Source organism: Carcharhinus amblyrhynchos, chromosome 2 (genome assembly GCF_965287045.1).
Source record: "Carcharhinus amblyrhynchos chromosome 2, sCarAmb.v2.hapA, whole genome shotgun sequence".
Taxonomy (NCBI): Eukaryota; Metazoa; Chordata; class Chondrichthyes; order Carcharhiniformes; family Carcharhinidae; genus Carcharhinus; species Carcharhinus amblyrhynchos.
In genome coordinates this window covers 31,882,600-31,903,167 of record NC_137325.1, presented here as the reverse complement: position 1 = coordinate 31,903,167, position 20,568 = coordinate 31,882,600, and the positions used below count along the sequence as shown (strand labels likewise).

Here is a 20,568-nt window from a genome sequence, read left to right as displayed (position 1 = left end):
TATGGAGTCTCAAATTGAGACGTACACAATATACATGCTAAGCAGAGAGTGTGAAGTCAAAGAAGGATAAGTTTGGCGACCACACACAAATATAAAAAATTAATAACGCACAAACTCCACAAACAGTGCCAATAATTTCAGGGTAACGGAAAGAGATCAAGGATTTTAGTACATTCGATGCACATGTCTAACCACTGCAGAGTTGTAATCAACAAAGCAAATAGAATATTGAATATTATGCAAGTGGTACAATAGAATATTAGTCACTGAATGTCCTGCTCCAACTGTACATTGCTTTGGTTGGTCCACAGCTTAAGTACAATGCATGCTTCTAGTTCCATGATTCAAGGGACAGATATGGGTCTTGGAGTCAGTTCAAAGAGGAGCCGAAGCAGCAAAGGACAGAATTATAAAAAGAGACTTGATTTAGGCCTTTTAGTCATAACAGGTGGCTGTAATAGGATCTCAGAGAGTATAACAGTTACATGAAAGGAATAATCAGAACATTACTTCAAACTAAATAATGGAAGTGGTTCAAGATTCGATTGAGAAAAACTTGGGACTGATATCAGGGAGTTAATTTTAGAACGTAAGAAACATAATTTTCATATAAAGAATGATCAATATGTGAAAAGGAGTTCCAAGTTAAGACAGTGAAATACCTGGAATCATTTGAACAACAGTTAGATTTTCTGATATGGAAGGGTCTACTCTACAGAGTCCTTCTGGACGATGAGCTAATATCACCATCTTCTAAACTTTAACTTCTGATCTTGAAAAGCAAAATTTAACCATAATGTCCCAGCTCAACCGACATAAAAATAGTAGCAGCTGTAAATGCAAGAGAGTCTAAACATGATTGGAATCCAAACTATTTCAGTCTGCAGAGATAACTATGCAAAGTATCCATATGCTTCTCTAATGTTATAAATCAGAAAAGGACATCATCATATCTAGTGCACCAGACTAAATGGGTAGTTTGGTTGGTTGGTTCTGGATCTACCTTTGTTCTTGATAAATAGACATAATTTGGGCTTGGATACAGGGGAAATAATAACTAATTTCCTGTCAACATGGGGAAGGAATGAACATTTGACAAACAGCAAGGAGGTCAGAAAAAAAGATTTTTAGGAGACATCTGAAATAAGCAACTAGGTGGCAGATATAGTTTAATGCAAATAAACGTGAGGCAATAAGTTCTGGGAGAAAACACAAGGCGTAGGAGCATCCACTCAACAGCAAGGTGCTGAAGAGAGTGGATGAACACAGACAATGAAGACATTAAAATAATTTCCTCCAAGTTTGAGTGTGCATAAATATTAAGACCAACAAATGTTTGGAATTTTAAAAATAGGGGCATAGATGCATAAGAGCAAATAAGACATAACAAATTTGTACATTGCATTGATTAGGCGCACAATTCTGTCTGCAGTTTTAGATCCCTGTTATAGCATTTCATTAAAGCTACAGGTTGCATGCACTGAAGAGACACCAGAAAGATGTCAGGGATTGAAAACTGGAGGATTCTGAGATCCTTGAACCATTTTCACTGAAGCAGAGAAGCTGTGAAAAGAATTATCAATTGTGAAAAGGGGTTCCAAGTCAAGGCAGTGGAGGTAAAATACTGGGAATCATTTGAACAGCAGTTAGATTTAGTTAGTGGAGTTTGGTAGACCGAACAGGATGAAATTTACTCCTGTTGAGAGAGCAGTTACAAGGTATAGTCAATTTAAAATTGTTACTAAGAGTGAAGAGAGATGTCATGAGAAACGTCCGTGCAACAGATTATTGTATTTTGGAAATGCTTTGAAACAAATAATGTCTGACATAATGGGGGTGATCTTACCATCGTACCCAACTGGCTGACGGGCAGGTTCGCATCTGATCTCTCATCTCTCGTGATCTTACCCGTACCAGATATCCAGCGAGGTTAGTTTCATGCCCATTTCCAACGTGAGGCTGAATTTTTATTTAAATGTAATTTGCATCTACTTTTAAGGAGTCCAGGACTCAACTGTCTAGGCTCCCTTGCCTATGTGGGCACTCAGGAAAATTGGAGGCCATTGAGGCTCCCTAGAGGGGTCAGGAGCGAGGAGGGGTGCCCCTTGGGCACTGCCAGCCTGGCAGCAGCTGCCTGGCACCCTGGTACTGCCCACTGGACACCTAGCCTGCACAATGGTGGGGTGGGGGTGGCGGGGGGCTGCACTCTGCAGTTGCCATCAGTGGAGGAGTTGGCGGGGGGTGGGTCAATATTTACGAGCAAGATGGAGCTCCCAATCGGCTGTCAGGTGTGGTGTGCTAAGTCAAAGCTAGTTGCAGCAGCAGATGCCTGATATATTTCTCTCAAGCCTGTCTGCAAGAGGTCTGCACATGTGCAATAGCACCTTCTGGTGCTACAACAGGCTTGCTGGTAATTTAAGCCCTGCCCCCTTCCCTGAGAGGAAAGGGCTGGTTTAGCCCATTTTTTCCTGCACTAAGTGCACAAGATTCTGGATTTGAACTAGCCCAAAAAATGGTTGTGAAACCTTCCTGTTTTCTCACCTGTCCTGGACTTAGAATTTTTTTTTGGTTAACGTTCGCCCCAATGTCTATCACAAACTATCAAAAATTCCTTTGCATAAGTAGACATATACTCATGGTTCTGAGGAAAGAGTGGGGCAGTGGGATGAGTTCTGGATTGTTCTCGCATAGAGTTGGCGGAGACAAAGTAGATTGAAAAGCCATCTTCACGCTCTGAGCTTCCATAGAGATTGTGCTTTTTGGCTATATGATTGATAGCCAGCCGTTTTAAACAAAAAATGAAAATCTGGATAATGATCAATCTTAGCAATTAAAATTATTGTAACTTAGGTTCAAACAAATTTCACCCTTGAAAATTACATAATCATATACTGTTTATGTCTTACCTGTCTGTCCATAGGCAAAAATACAAGCATTATATCCTTGAAATGCATTCTCAAGTATTCCTTCACCAAGACACTTGAAAACTACTTCTTGACCTAAAGTAAAAGAGGCAAGAAAATCACAAGTTAAGGTAAGAATACAATGGAAGTCTATCCTTCCTCTTCTGAAGATGTTGACTCAATTTATAACTCCATGAATCATTTCTCCAGTGATCATTCTTAAAGTGTGATTCCATATATAGTTTACTGGCAGTTGGTTCCCTCCACAGAAAATGTCAGAATCAATCCAAGTTTCAACTCCACATGTGCATGTCACAGCAGAGATCACTCAGGAATGGGAATGCTGGCTGACTGTTACTTGCTTCAGCCCAGAGTACTGCGGCTGAGATCAGTTAATTCACCAAAAACTGAATTAATAGGAACAGAAAAGGCCACTTGGTCCTTCACGCTTGCATCACCATTCAATAAGATCATGACTGATCTTGTGGTAGTCTCAGCTCCACTTTCCTATGTGTCCTCCTGTTTAACCCTCAGTTCCTTTGCCTAACAAAGATCTGTCGAACACTGCATTAAATAAATCCAAAGATCCAACCTCCGCTACTTTCTGGGGAAGAGGATTTCACACAACAATGACCTTTGGGGAGAAAAAGTTCCTCTCATCTTGATCTTAAAAGGAGGACTCTTATTTTTAAACTATGTTCCCTAGTTGAAGTTTACCCATAAGAGGAACCAAACTCCAGGTATCTACACTATCAAGTCTCCTCAGGATCTTAAGTGTTTAAGTAAGATCACCTCTGATGGTCAAATTGCTGACCTTCTGGTCTCAGCAGTTTAGTAATGCACCTAATGGTGCTTTTGCCTACAAAGCAAACAAAAAAGCTGAGTAAACAAAGATCTAACTTGGTTATTTAAGCAACACTGTACCAGAAATGAAAATTTCAGAAACACAACGTTAGAACATTTTGTTTTTATACTTTACACAGCATTGCTGCTTTAGATTGACTGCAGTCCCAATTTGTGGGTTGAAAAGTCTCTCTCCTGCTTTGGCTGCAAAAGGTTCTACGCTAAATGAGTTTCAGAAGGCTTAATCCAGTCTCAAATTAATTTGTGCCCAGAGCACAAAACAGTTGGTAATTTGGCACAGGATCATACTGAAGCGACAGTATCATCAATCCAGTTCATAACGATAATTAAATGGGAATTATTAAATGGGAAAATCTCATGCTTAAGCAGCTTGATTCTAGAGTTAGACAGTAACGAAAATGCTGGCTTACCCACAGTACACTACAGCTGTGACACACAGCTGATCACCAAGAACTTGCTATACAAACCCACAGCCAGACCTAACCAGACGCCGGAGTGAAGCTCTTTTTTCCAAAGGAAAGCACTTCATTTACCAGATTTAAACCATATTGTACTGATGGAAGGTGGGGGTGTGGGGGAAGTGTGGAGAAGAAATATTAAGAAAACCTATAGAATTCTAACAGGACTAGACAGGTAGATGCAGGGAGGATGTTCCCAATGGTGAGGAAATCCAGAACCAGGGGTCATAGGACAGAACATAACAGAACAGAATAGAATAGAATCTCTACAGTGCAGAAGGAGGGCATTTGGCCCATCAAACCTGCACCAACAGCAATCCCACCCAGGCCCTATCCCTGTAACCCCATGCATTTATCACGCTAATCCCCCTGACACTAGGGGGCAATTTATCGTGGCCAATCAGCCTCATTCACACGTTTTTGGAAACCAGAGCACTCATAGGAAATCACGCAGAAATATGGAGAATGTGCAAACTCCACACAAACAGCCACCCATGGCTGGAATTAAACCCTGGTCCCTGGCACTGTGAGGCAGCAGTGCTAACCACTGCACCACCATGCCAACCTCAGTCACAGTCTGAGGATAAAATGGGTAAAACTTTTAGAACTGAGATGAGGAGAAATTTCATCATCTAGAGTGTGGTGAATCTATGGAAATCCCTATCACAGAAGGTAGTTGAGGCCAAAGCATTGTATCTTTTCAAGAAGGAGTTATACATAGCTCTTGGGGCAAAAGGGATGAAAGCATATAGGAAAAAGATGGGATCAGGCAATTGAGTTGTATGATCAGTCACAATCATAATGAATGGTGGAACAGACCTGAAGGGCTGAATGGCCTACTCTTGCTCCTAATTTGTATGTTTCTATGTAACTCTATGATCTCAGCAGTCGTTCACGATGCACAGCATTGTCACTGATTGGAGGACCCTGCCTTCTAATATCAACAATATTTAAAATGCAGTTGATGCTAAAATGGGAGAATCAAAGTAAAAGAGTGATGTGTTTTGAAAAGCAGTCCAGCTTTTGAGTCCATAATGTTTCTTGGCTGACTATACCAGCACTTTTCTCCAGGACTCTCAGTCTCCAGATTCCTTCCAGAATTACAACTGCAACTCCATAGTAATAGCTGTCTGCAAATGTCCAATTGGTGCCAACGCACTGGTGGCTGAGTGCTTACACAGGCCATCATTTTGCAGAATTCATCTCAGCTACTAATCTGTCATGAAACTTACATAACTTTGCACGTACTGGTTATGCTATAGACCTGTCAGTATGAATGCAAATACCAAATATTGATTACACAAACAGTACTGAATGTAGGCAGTATGTTGAATGTTAAATCCTCACTTCAAGTTGCCCTGTTTTAAGTTGTTTAGATTTAACATCGTGTTTTTAAAGGAGCCGGTATTCACATTTGGTTTTGTGGATTTGCATTAATGTTGTTTTGTGTTGGGTGTAACATAGGGTCATGACACCTCATTGGTGCCATTATGAAGCTTCCTCTCCTGCTCTTGATCCTCCCAGTGACTCGCCCACTAGCCATCAACTCTCTCACTCCAGACCCACTTGTATCCAACCTTCCTAGCTGCCACAGACCCTCCCACAGGCATCCTCTCCTGCTTGCGGCTTACTTCCACAACCCCGAAACTCAAAGCTTCTCTTGCTCTGCAGGCTTCTCCTGCCTCTCACCTCTCAAGCCCTCACTAAGAGTTCAAGAGAGGGAGGCAGTGAGTGGAAGAGTTAACCAGTGGGAGGGTCAGTGAACAGGGGAGTTAGGGAGCCCAAGAGACAGCAAACAGGAGCAGAGTAGAAAGAGTTAGCATATTTCTTTTATATGCCATGAATGTGCCTAGTAACAGCACTACCATGAATTTAACAATACCTGATGAAATGTAGTCTGCCCAGCAACAGGTAAAAGTCTACCTAGCGAAAGCAGTGGCCAGCATTCCAAAAGGCAATGAAAAGATGTGATTTTACCAGTAATGAAATTAGAGGCATCTCGACAAAAACCAGATGTAAATTGTCCTATTAGTAGGAAACAGCTTATGTAGATGACTGAGAGATCAGAGGAGGTAAGCATATGCTAATTTCTAGAGTCTGGGAATTTGACAGATGCAGATAGCCAAATAAACAGAAAGAAGGACCAAAGAAGAAAAATTATATAATTTCCAGCACACTCAGAAGCAGGAAGGCCAGTTTACATCGAGCAGCTGAGAGGCCAGTTTACATGACTGCCAGAAAGCTAGGCCTGCACCTATGCATTAGAACTAAGATTGTGCAGCAACCAACATACAGGCAGTTTAAGTAACTTCACTGGACCAGGCAAATGTGTGCATGTTTAGTGATTCATATACTTGACTGTCTGAGAGTATTATGGTCTCATTTGTGTGTATCTGTCTTTTCTTTAAGTTAATAAATAGTCTTCAGTAATTGGTTTACAAAGACTGGACTGGATTTTCCCAAGGAGTTTCAAGTGACTCCTCAGGCCATTTCAAAAACAAAATTATATACCACCATGAACCAATGTTTCAAGTTGGGACACTCTCATTCATACATTTATTTTACTATTAAAGTAATTTTGTTTACGATTGCAGCAACTTAGCCACATACAGTATTTAAACTTACCGCATATAATGTCTTAACTTTTTTCCTGAAGGGAAAAGGTCCTATAGAATCTAACTAAATCTTTTGTTATTCTGGGAAAATCTGATTTGTTCAACATAGTTTCAATTGAAGTTGCACATTTCAAGAACGCAACTACAACATTAAACAAGGAATTACTCTACTTCAGCTGAAACAATAGTGTGCTTCCCCAACACACCTTCTGAATTGATTCCTTTATATTTTGATTAAAATTTTTCCATTTGAAATGATTCAGCCATTAGAAACAATTGTAAATCACATTTGAACCTACAATAAGCATGACTGAAACAGGTTATTCTTGGTGCCAAAAGGAAAAAAGTTAGGAATTGATTATATTTCTGATTCCAGCAAAATTTTCTGGTTGCTTACTTCTCCTTATTTCAGAGTTGACCAAAACAAATATTTTGAGGAGCTTCTATATCTTTGAAGAATTTATTGCAGTATTTATTTATTTATATAATTTATTTAGCTAGTACTGAAAAATATGTAAAGTTTCAGCAGTTTAAAACATCCACTTGACAATTCGGTAACACCCTGAATGGTGGGGTACTAAGATGCAAGAACCAGGAAGCACACTCGTTAGTACTGCTTCACAGGATGCCTCACACATTCAACTAAGGTGACAGTGTCAGTTGTTGGGGAAGGGGGAGTAGAATTAGTAATTGGCTGGTTGTTTTTGTGCTCCTGATCACCATCCGTTGGCATCTATGTTGGGATGTGGGCATGCATTTGAAGATGGGATCCGGGCTTGACTATGATTCTGTCACTGTAAAGCAGCTCAATTGAACTCACTCTCTGGTAACATATAGCCATTGGATAAGGTACCTTTAAAATTATCAGGGACCTCAGAGGGCAAGGGAGTATTTGAAGTGGGATCACTGAAGAGAAACATCCGACAAGCAATCCAATGTCAAACACACACCCACACACACAATCATTTGGTTTTAATGGCAATTTCAGCTGTACCAAATGTTTACATTAAAAGGCTTTGTTCAAGCTCTCGAAGCATACGTCACGATATAGGGATAAGCCTCCTGGCATCTTACAACAGAAATGGGCCTTACTGATCACATGTAGAACTGAATGGCAGTTTAATGGCCTGAGCCACAATGAACTGTAACACCTCCGAAATTTTTAAGAGGTCATCATATGCCCCAGAAAGCTGGTACTTTACTTAACCCTCTGACCTCATTTGGAAATTGGCTTTCAAAGACCACAGAACTCTGTAAATTCCAAACAAAACAAGACACAAACATAAAACACACAAAAGTAAAAACAATGTCCTCATTCACAGAAAGCTTGTTATCCAGAATGTCTCATGAACACATACAGCGAAGAAGTTGTTTGATGCAGAGAAACTTAAATATGAAGCTGTGGGTTGTATCAAAGCAAGAATCTGTGTCCAGACAAGCCACAAGGAAAATAGTTAAAGTACTTAACATGCTGCTTTAGGTGAAAGTTGGGAAGTAGACTATTTATTCAATAAAACTTCATTCAACATGAGTTTATACCACAAAGTGGTATTTCCCCTTCAGAAAACCCAGCAAGATTGTGCTGGCTCCCATAGTCTGGGGTAATCAGAGGTCATACCGCACCACCTATCGAAACTTCCAAAACAAAAATCAATTCCCTTTATCCAGATTGCTTGCTATATCCTCACAGGACTCCAACAAATTTGTCAGACCTGATTACCCTTTAGTAAAACTACTTTGACTCTTCCTGATTATATTATCATATTTTTAATAAAAGCAAAACACCACAGATGCTGGATGAAATAAAAACAGGAAATGCTGGAATATCTCAGCAGGTCTGGCAGCATGTGTGGAGAGAGAAACAGAGTTTATGTTTAGAATCCACTGTAGAGGAGGCCGCAGTGCGAGCAGCAAGTACGGTAGACCATATTGGAGGAAGGGCAAGTGAAATACTGCTTAACCTGCAATAAAAGTTTGGAACCTTGGACAGTGAAGAGGAGGGGTTAATTGGGTAGGTGTTGCACCCTCTGCAGTTACAAGGGAAGGTGCTATCGGAAGAGGATGAGAGGATGGGGATGGGTGAGGGAAGATGAATCCGGTGAATTGGTGCAACGATAATAATCTCTCCCTCAATGTCAGCAAAACGAAGGACATAGTCACTGACTTCAGAAAGCGTAGTACAGGACATCCCGCAGTCTACATCAACGGGGATGAAGAGGAAATGGTTGAGAGCTTCAAGTTTCTAGGTTTCCAGACCACCAGTCTGTCCATGTCCCTCCACGCCGGTGCTATAGTTACAAAAGCCCACCAACACCTCTACTTTCTGAGGCTAAGGAAATTTGACATGTCTGCTATAGCTGTCAACAACTTTGACAGATGCACCATACAAAACATTCTTTCTCGTTGTATCACAGCTTGGTATGGCTTCTATTCTGTCCAAGACCACAAAAAATTACAGAGTCTTGAACAAAGCCCAGTCCATCATGCAAACCGGCCTCCCAACCATTGATTCCGTCTGCATTTCTAGCTGCCTCAGAAAACAGCCAGCAATCAAAACTCCATGCACCCTAGACATACTCTCTTTCACCTTCTTCTGTTGGGAAAAAGATACAGAAGTCAAGGTCTGTGTACCAACTGACTCAACAGTTTCTTCCCTGCTGCCATCACACTTTTGAATGGGCCTGCTTCATATTAAGTTGATCTTTCTCTACACCCTAGCTATGACTATAACACTACATTTGCATCGTCTCCTTTCCTTCTCCAATTACGGTGTGCTTTGTCTGTACAGCACACAAGAAACAATACTTTTCATTGTATACTAATACATGTGACAATAATTAATCAAAACAAATCAAAATGTGTCTTGTGATAGCATCATGCTGAAGTTGGTGGAAATAGCAGAAGATGATCTTTTGAATGCGGGTGCCCTCTGCCCCCACCCCTCCCTCCGAGAAGCACAATAGGGACTCCCAGGTCCTCCTGGTTCACCTCACCAGCCTCAATATTTTGTTGAAATCCACCATTTGGGATTTCTTATTCTCTTAAATGCAACATTATTTAACAAGGAAGAAGCTAGTTCACAAAATAATTGGCTTCACAAGGAGAAAAGTCTCCCTCTTAAAAACACTCAGCACATTGAAGCACAGTAAGTGAAAAATGAAATTATTCAGTACTTGAAATACACATCTCCTTTCTCTATCCCATTCAAATTCAACTCAATAATTGCTAAATTTTCATGTGATTCAGAGATGATGACAGCAAAATAGACCCATGGGAATGTGATGAAGACACAAGCTTTTCATTACAAAATTTCTGGTGTAATCGGTCTTGTGATTCTGCTATTTAAAGACTTTTCTTGACCGATTTCTCATGATGTATCTGCTTTGCCGCACCACCATTTAAGAAAGGAGTACAATGCTAACAGAACCATCATGATTGCTTTCAGAAAGACTGAAACCCATGAGAAAAAAAAAGGGCTTCCTATATTGCCTCTTGAACTGGAGTCAACACTGGCTATAATCCAAACACACATGTCTAAGGACACCAGTTGCCACTTCTTTCTGGCAATAAGCTTATTCTCAGCCTCCTAATACAAACTAGTGGCCTAGCTTTCCTACTGCCAGCCAATACGGTGGATTCTTTCAACCATCAAGGGAATTTTGGCTAAGAGGAACAAAGACACCAATCTAACTTGGTAACAACGTCACAAACCTACAGAAGGTGGTACATGCACTCTTGTTTTCTGCTCCTAGTGTTACAGAATCTATACAGCATCAAGAACTCTGGAGAGCCAGTTCCAGAACTTGCACTCTAAACTGCACTTCAAGATTGCATAATGTAATGGCTCAGGAAAAAACATACACCTACATAATGCATGTGTGTGTTCAGGAAGTCCCAAAGCAACAAATTTTTTGAAGCATAGTGACATTAGGTAGACTAACTCAGCAGTCGATTTACGTGCGGCCACGAGATAAATGACATTTCATTTTAAAGCAACGTTGGCTGAGAGAGGAATATCGAGCAGCCGAAATAAAAGCAAAATACTGCAGATGCTGGGGATCGGAAATAAAACAGAAGATGCTAGAAAAACTCAGCTCATTAATCAACAGGCAGGAATATTCTCCTCCTGTTGGGAAACACGTCAGCAACAATTCAGCCTCTGATCTTCGGGTGGGCGTTCTCCATGCCGGCCTTCATGACAACGCAGAATCGCTGAGCAAAAACTGATAGCTAAGTTCCAAACACAAGGACAGCTCAACCGGGATCTTGGGTTCATGACACACTATCTGTAACCCCCAGGACTTGCAAAATCTCACTAACTGTCCTGGCGGGAGACAATACACATCTCTTTAACCTGTACTTAACCCTCTCTCCACTCACATTGTCTGTACCTGTAAAGACTGCATTCCAACCATTAGCTTGTAAATTGAGTTTGCGTCAATGTATAGCCTGTTTGTGAACATAACTCTTCACTCACCTGAAGAAGGGGCAACACTCTGAAAGCTTGTGCTACCAAATAAACCTGTTGGACTTTAACCTGGTGTTGTGCAACCTCTTACATTTCACGATTCAGCAAAAGAACCTATCAACCTTTCCAATACGCATATATCCCTCCTTATGCCCAAAATTCTACAGAGTACTCGAGGTGCATTCTCACCAGATTTCCTTACTTTTGTGCAACCTCCCCCTTTCAATAAAGGGTAACATTCAATTTAACTTTTGAATGACTTGTTATGCTAATTTTTTGCCATTCATGCACAAGGACAGCCAGATCCCTCTGTACTGCAACATTCTGCAATCTCTCTCACTTTTAAATTACATTTTGCTTTTGTATTCTGTCAGAGAACAACATCGCATTTTCCTAGATTATACTCCATCGACCAAAATTTTGCCCATTCATTTAACCAATCTACGTTCCTTTGCAATCTATTTGTATCCTCCTCACAACTTGCTTTCTTAATAGTCTTTGTATCATCAGCAAATCTGGCAACAATCTAGTCAGCCCCTTCATCCAACTCAACAATAAATAGTTCAGGCTGCAGCACTCATCCCTGCAGCAACCACTACTGAGCAGTCTGTCAACCTGAAAAATGATCCTTCACCCAACTTTCTATTTCCTATATTTTTTGCCTATCCTCTATGCGTGCTAACATATCATCCCCAACACTACGTATATCACACCGAACATGTTTTGGGAATCCAAATACATCAAATCTATTGCTTCCCCTTTACAACCTTACAGAAGTCCAATAAATTTGTCAAACCTGACTTCCCTTTCGTAAAACTATTTTGTCCCTTGTTGATTATAGGATGACTTTTAAATGTCCTGCGACTTCTTTAACATTCAGTTTTTGCATTTTCCCAATGACATGCACCAGATAGACCGGCCTATAGTTTCCTGCTTTCTGTCTCCCTCTTTCTTCAATAGTGGGGTCACATTTGCAGTTTTCCAACTGACTGGGACCTTTCTAAAATCTAGGAAATTTTGGAATATCGCTGCTGCCACTTCCTTTAAGACCTTAGGATGCAAGCCATCAGGTTCAAGGGACGTGTCAGCTTTTAGTCCCATTAGCTTTCCTAGTACTTTTTCTCCAGTGACAGTAGTTGGTTTAAGTTACTTCCTCCTTTAAGTCTTTTAATTTCCTATCATTCTTGGGATGCAATCTGTGTTTTCCATTGTGAAACAGGAGACAAAATACTTGTCCAAAGTCTCTGTCATGTCCTTATTTCACATTATTAATTCTGCAGTCACATCCTCTGAGAGATCAACTCTTACTTTAGCTATTCTCTTTTTTATATACTTGCATATAAGCTTTTTTGGTTTGTTTTATATTTCTTGATCATTTTCTCTGATACTCCAATTTTTCTCTCCATAATCTTTGTCTTCCTTTTCTGGTTTATAAAATTTCCCAATCTTCTGGCCGACCAATAATCTTCGCAGCATTGTACAACTTTTCTTTCAATTGGATACCAATCATACCAATCCTCTATTAGCCAGGGATGGTGCATCCTTCTTAAAGCATCTTTACTTCTCAATGGAAAAATCTTCATTGCAAGTTACAGAATATCTCCTTAAGTGTCTGTGATTGCTTCTCTGCTATTTTACCTTTTAACTTATGTTCCCACTCCACATTAGTCAAATGTATCCTCACACTCCTCCTACAGAAGCACAGAATCCCTGCAGCACAAAAGGAGGCTAATTGTCCCAGCAAATCTGCATTGACTCTCTGAAAGAACATCTTACCCAGGTCCACCTCAGTACTAACCACTATGACACTGTGTCACCCCTTGTATTTGCCTTTAATTACATTTGGGTCACCAGTTTCAGGTCCAAATTTCTCACTTTCTAGCATGTTGTGACCACTTTCATCTGGAACATCCTTTACTACAAGGTCATCAATTAATCCCCTCTAATACACTGCCAGGTCTAAAATGTGTGTCTTCCACAGTGAGAGTTGTCAGGGCTGACTGTAGACCACTATAATCATTGTTGAGTTGTCAAATTTGTAACACATTTTGTTAGTTCATGAACATCGTTAAACATGCTGGTTCTATAATAATTCCATACAAGTCTGTTCCATGCTTAAAACATCATGATTTTGAGGGAGAAACTACAAACAATGTCACTTTGGAATGAGATTGGAGAGTGTGAAAGACAGATCTAAAAAATTAAGTCAGACCCCATTGCTCACATATTACTCCTGAAATTGCAGGTATACAGGCAAGGTTAGGCTTGGCTATGCAACTCCCACAGTTAAAAAGTCCACACATTTTTAGAGTACCTTAATTATTTTTAAAAAGCCGTGGGATAGCTTCATAATTGAAATATGGGACGGGCAGGTATCATTGTTGGAGAGATCAAGAGAGGTGACCAAAGGCCTGATCGATAAAGATGGATTTTCAGGATTTTTTTTAAAAAGTGGAGCAGGTGGTTCAAAGGTTTAAGGAACTTTTAAGGGAACTTCTGAGGGGACTGAAGATTTTGCTACCCCTGATAGCATGAAGACAGAGGTGGATGCGTAAGAGATAGAATCAGATGAGTGAAGAGGGTAGGGAAACATCTAAGTATATATAGATTGTGCTGTAGTGATGAGATGGTGCATGGCCAGAAGTAGATCTAGAGTCTCAGGTGAGCCACACTGACCTCCACCGACTATGGCAAGGTCTGCAAGACTAACAGGCTACAAGATGAAGGCATGTAAAATCACCAGGTCCAATGCATTCCACCACCACCACCACCACCACCACCACCACCACCCCCCCCCCCCCCCCCCCCCCGTCTGTTTTGAGCAAGAGCATGCCCTCCGCCCTGGAAGAACCTGTATCTGTGGTCACCACTGCAGACGTCAGAGCAGCTTTCTTGAAGGTCAACCCATGGAAAGCAACTGGTCCAAATGGAGTACCCAGACGTGCACTCAAATCAATCACAGATCAGCTGGCAGACGTATTCACAGATATCTTTCAACCTCTCTTTTCAACAATCTGAGGTCCCTATCTGCTTCAAGAAGGCAACCATCATCCTGGTATCCAAAAAAACCAAGTAGTGTGCCTTAATGACTATCGGCTGGTGGTTCTGACATCCATCATTATGAAGTGCTTTGAAAGATTAGGCATGGCACAAATCAATTCCAGCCTCCCCGATGACTTAGATCCACTACAATTTGCCTACCGCCGCAACAGGTCCACAGCGGACGCCATTTCCCTGGCCTACACTCAACCCTGGTACACCTAGGTGACAGGAACACCTATGTCAGACTCCTATTTATTGACTACAGCTCAGCCTTCAACACTGTTATTCCCATGATACTCATCTTCAAACTCTGTGGCCTGAGCCTCCCTCTGCACCTGGATCCTGAACTTCCTAGCTCACAAACCATAATCACACTCTTCCTACGATCATCCTCAAAACCGGTGCCCCACAAAGCTGTGTTCTCAGCCCTCTGCTATACTCCGTATACACCTATGACTATGTGGCCAAATTCCCCTCCAATTCGATTTTCAAATTTGCTGACAAAGCACCATAGTGGATCGTATCTCAAACAATGACAAGACAGAGCATGGGAATGAGGTAGAAAATCTGGTGAACTGGCGCGGCAACAATAATCTCTCCCTCAATGTCAATAAAACAAAAGGACATTGTCAGCGACTTCAGGAAGCATAAAAGGAGAACATGCCCCTGTCTACATCAATGGGGACGAAGTAGAAGGTTTTCAGGTGTCCAGATTACCAACAACCTTGCTTGGACCCCTCATGCTGACACTATAGTTAAAAAAGCCCACCAACGTCTCTACTTTTTCAGAAGACTAAGGAAATTTGGCATGTCAGCAACTTCTACAAATGCGTCATTGAAAGCATTCTTTCTGGTTGTATCACAGCTTGGTATGGCTCCTCCTCTGCCCAAGACCGCAAGGAACTATAAAAGGTCATGAATGTAGCCCATTCCATCATGCAAATCAGCCTCCCATCAACTGATTCTATCTACACTTCCCACTGCCTTGGCGAAGCAGCCGGCATAATTAAGGACACCACGCACCCCGGACACTCACTCTTCCACCTTCTTCCTTCGGGAAAAAGATACAAAAGTCTGAGGTCACATACCAACCAACTCAAGAACAGCTTCTTCCCTGCTGCTGTCAAGACTTTTGAATGGACTTACCTTGCAATGAACTGATCTTTCGCTACACCCTAGCTATGATTGTAAAGGTCATCCTCAAAACTGGTGCCCCACAAGGCTGTGTTCTCAGCCCTCTGCTATACTCCGTATACACCTATGACTATGTGGCCAAATTCCCCTCCAATTCGATTTTCAAATTTTCTGACAAAGCACCATAGCGGATCGGATCTCAAACAATTCCGCACTCTCGTTTCCTTCCCTATGACTGGTATGTTTTGTCTGTACAGCGCGCAAGAAACAATACTTTTCACTGTATGTTAACAGATGTGACAATAATAAATCAAATCAAAATTTACTACTGAGGGTCTGCGTGTAGAGTTGCATATAACAAGGCAATATATCAAGGATATCACACTCCAGTCCAAGTTTGTGCCTGAAGGCGCTAAGCAGAGTAAAGAAAGAAAAGGAAAATCTATCAAGTGCCAAAACTTGTCATTAGAAGCTCATTTGAACTGGTATTTCTGCAAGTTCTATTCCATAACGTGCTATGAGTGCCAAAGAATGCAGCTGCCATGGAAACCATTATGAAATTATGAAAGCTATAGAAAAGCTTTAGAAACAGGCAACTAGTTCTGATCATTATTTATAAAAGCATCAAGATATATTTTTTATTTCAACATTTTCGGCAACTTAAACCCCATCTACTTTCTTGCTCAATTAAAGTAAAAATAATAAATCAGATTTAGGCATGAATGGAACCAATATTTTAATGTGACACAAGGTACTTGACAAAAGTCACCTCTGCAATGGTCAAATGCTAAAAATGGTCAAGCTTTCACAAAAATCCACAGCATAGAAGTATGTCATTCAATATCATGTCTGCCTTGACGCAATGGATGAATAGTCCAGAGTTCATCCTTGCCTTGCCTCTCTCCCCATGACAAAACCTGAATCAAAGATGGCTTGGATTTTGCAGTCAGCAGCAAAGCAAGCCTCACTGAAATCTTGTGCTCTCTGGAGTCAGAACATCATCTTCTTTCTCCACACTGTGGATTGCAACATTCTCCATTGGGATTCTGAGATGGAGTTGGAATGATGTCAGACTGTCCAAGCAGCCAAGCACATTAAAAGATTCTCATCAATAGTCAAAGAACTAAAATCAAATCACATTTTAGTTTTTTTTAAATTGGACAAAAACACAGGGTGACGATAAAAGCCATTTTTTTTAAAAAACCTTATTAAATTTTGTTTTAAATTAAGTTTAAAAATTATCGTAGTTACCCTTAATGGTAACATTTAATATTGCGAAAATGCAAAATTGTAATTTCAGGGTCAGGGCTGTAGCTCAGCGATAATTATTGTGGAGATTATTGTTGAAAGTCTAGTTGAATCTGCTTGTAACTTATAAGTAGGGTTTCTAACAGCGATGTGAGAGTGAAAAAGTGGAAGTTTCATCAACTGCGTTCAATGACTGCTGGTTTGGGGGGGTTGAGGGGTGGTCACTGTGCAGCCTGAGACACAGCAGGGAGTAACAGGCCGCAATGTTGTGTGTTAACTTGCGTTTTCTCTATATCCTAAAGCTGCAGTCAGTGTCAGAAGGATAATGACAAGGAACACTGACAGTCCACTGTCAATCACCACTACCCCACCTTCCCTCCAATGTCTTTCACATCCTGAGGGCTTCTCAAAATATCATAGTCAGTGCTCTGTTTTTGAAGTGCAGCCGCTGCAAGCAATTTCCCCAGTGCAATCCTACAAACTGTAATAAGCTAATGGAGCAATTAATTCATTTTGGTAGTGTTAATAGAGGAATAAATGTTATCCAAAACTGCATGAGAACTCTCTTCCCTTCTTTGAATGTGCAACAAAAACTCATACATTAACCTGAAAAGACAGATAAAGCCTTGGTTTAACTGTTTGTGTGAAAAAAACAATTCCAAGCACTTGGCATTCATCAGGACTGCACTGAAGTATTAAATTAAATTATGAGCCAAATCAAATTGAGGCATGAATCCAACACTGTATATTTCTCTTTCAAACACTCATCTGCTCTTTTTAAATGATACAATGCTCTGTGGTACAGCATTTCACAATTGCTCACTAAGAAATTAAGTGCGGAAAATATTCCGCTAAACATTGGAAATCTAAATCACGAGGAGTAGAGTAAGCCCATCAAAGTTCACTTCTGCAATTAATGCTTTGCAACTCACACCGACTTTATGCTATTAAATTATTACATGAGAAACACGCATGATGCAATTCATTATTGTTTCAAGTGCCCTCTACCAAGCACTCATGGTGGCACAACATATGGTTGTGTTGAGCATAATCACCAGTTCGGCAAAACGGTGTGTTCTGTACCGTACATTGTACGCAATAACACCAGGCAGTGCTAGGTGACTGGTTCAGACGTGATCTCATGCTGTTGGTAGGTTCAACTTGTCACAGATTATGTAGTCATTGTTATGGTTGCTAGGAACTCACTAAGCAACAAATGTAGTAGAAGTTGGTACAGTACTTTAAGGCATGGGCGGGTTAACAGATGCCTTTATAAAATTGTGCTCAAGTTATTCTTTCAAACACAACAAATGAGCAGTGTTCATTGAGGCTGTCACTATTCTAAAGAAAATCGCACCTTTTGGTTCACTTCACTCCATAACCGAAACCACAGCGGACAAACACAGGTCAGGGTAATGCAAGCATTGTATAAATAGCATTACTACAACAGGGATGCTGTAATGGAACATTTTTAAATTGCATACACCCTTACCTATTTTGGCCTTTTTATTGCTCTACACTACTGCTCTGCAGCACAACACTGGGTGTACAGTACATTCTAAAAATGCATATTTTAAAAATTACTTCCTGAAAATGTATATTTAACTCACTGATTTAAGTTCAGGATGCAGACAAAGCTGCGTGACAATTTATTTTTGATTCCAAAATTTAAAATCTTGTCCCAGAAAACATTTATTCAACTGAATGACTCTCTCAGTTTTTGTGCTCAATTCCATCCCACTTAGGTACAAAACTTGATTTGAGAGTTTACTCAGAAGTCTCAATGAGTAAATGCACTGTGTAGTGTGGGATTAACTTATGCATATTTGCAAAAAGTCAGGATGAGCTGGAGTCAATGATAAGTTATTTACCATCAATTGATGCAGCGGCATGAAGTGCAAAACCAGCCTTCTGCAAGGGAAATTCCATTCAGAGGCCTTTGTTGGAAAGTACTAATGGGACGATAAGGGCAACTTCAGGATCAGCTACATTCTATTTTCCACACCCCAGTTGGAAAGCATGCCAGCATGCACCAATAAGGATCATCCATGAATGAAATTCATTTTGGCAAAGTTTTGGCAGTCGGCAACAATGGAAACTTCTACTGTCTTGCACAATATCTCATAAGAGGTCAACAATTTCAAGAGAAGGGAAAGATGAGCATGGAAAAACTTCAAACGTACCTCAGCTCCAACCTTAGCCTGCCACTTAATTATACATCAGAAGCACACTGCTACTTTTCTTAGCATCAACCATCATCAAATCCCAGTGTCAAACAAACATGCCCTGCTAAACTGTGTCAGCTGACGCACTCTTGCTCCTGAGCAACAAGGATTCAAGCTAAACTCCAGGATTTATAAGAACCTAAGAACATAAGAAATAGGAGCAGGAGTAAGCCATCTAGCCCCTTGAGCCTGGCCCGCTATTCAATAAGATCATGGCTGATCTGATAGTGGTTCAGTTCCACTTACCCGCCTTCTCCCCGTAACCCTTAATTCCCTTATTGGTCAGAAATCTATCTACCTGTGACTTAAACACATTTAACAAGGTAGCCTCCACCGCTTCAATGGGCAGAGCATTCCAAAGGTTCACTATCCTCTGGGAGAAGTAGTTCCTCCTCAACTCTGTTCTAAAATTGACTCCCTCTTATTTTGAGACTGTGCCCTCTAGTTCTTGTTTCCTTTCTATGTGGAAATAATCTCTCTGCTTCAACCCTGTCTAGCCCCTTCATTATCTTACATGTCTCTATAAGATCTCCCCTCAGCTTTCTAAACTCTAACGAGTACAGGCCCAATCTACTCAATCTCCCCTCATAAGCTAACCCCCTCATCTCTGGAATCAATCTGGTGAACCTTCTCTGTACTCCCTCCAAAGCCAATATATACTTCCACAAATAGGGGGATCAAAATTGCATACAGTACTCTAGTACCAAGTAGACTCTAGTTTAGATTTTAAACCCTAGTAGTTTAAACACAAAAATCACGACCGACAATGCAGGAGTGATGCAGAATCTGAGGTGTTGTCTTTAGGATAAGGCTTTAAAACGAGGACCCACCTGCCTCTTGGGTGGATGCAAGGTCACGCAACACTGTTTCAAAGAAAAGCTGGGGGGGTGGGGGGGGGGGTAGTAGGGGGAGAAGGGCTATCCCAGGTTAATGACTAATACCTATCCCTTAAGTTTTACAGCTTTTACAGATGCACCATAGAAAGCATTCTTTCTGGTTGTATCACAGCTTGGTATGGGTCCTGCTCTGCCCAAGACCACAAGGAACTACAAAAAGTTGTGAATGTAGCCCAATCCATCACGCAAACCAGCCTCCCATCCAGTGACTCTGTCTACACTTCTTGCTGCCTCAGCAAAGCAGCCAGCATAATTAAGGACCCCACGCACCCCGGACATTCTCTCTTCCACCTTGTTCCATCAGGAAAAAGATACAAAAATCTGAGGACATGTACCAGCGGACTCAAAAACAGCTTCTGCCCTGCTGTTGTCAGACTTTTGAATGAACTTATCTTGCATTAAACTGATTTTTCTTTACACCCTAACTTTGACCGTAACACTACATTCTGCATTTTCTCGTTCCCTTCTCTAGCCTGTTTTGTCTGTACAGCACGCAAAAAACAATACTTTTTACCGTATGTTAATACGTGTGACAATAATAAGTCAAATAAACATCACTAAAACAGATTATCTGGTCATTATCACATTGCCATTTGTAGAAGATTGCTGTGCACAAAACTAGCTGCCAAATTTCTTCCTTCTTGCACAAGACATGGGCACCGATGGCTCGGCCAGCATTTTTATCCATCCTTAACTGCCTTGGAGAAGGTGACAG

At 40.9% G+C, this 20,568-nt stretch overlaps 1 protein-coding gene across 5 annotated transcripts in view; it reads right to left on the bottom strand.

Moving 5' to 3' along the window:
- kif13a (kinesin family member 13A) overlaps positions 1-20,568 on the bottom strand; it is a 298,393-nt gene that overhangs the window by 160,481 nt on the left and 117,344 nt on the right. For all 5 annotated transcript variants that reach the window (XR_013888690.1, XM_080204107.1, XM_080204085.1 and 2 more), the window contains exon 5: positions 2,907-2,999. Coding sequence is in view for 4 of the 5 variants with exons in the window: in XM_080204107.1 (XP_080060233.1) it covers positions 2,907-2,999 (93 nt within the window). In the remaining variant the exon portion in view is untranslated. The remainder of the gene's footprint in view (positions 1-2,906; positions 3,000-20,568) is intronic.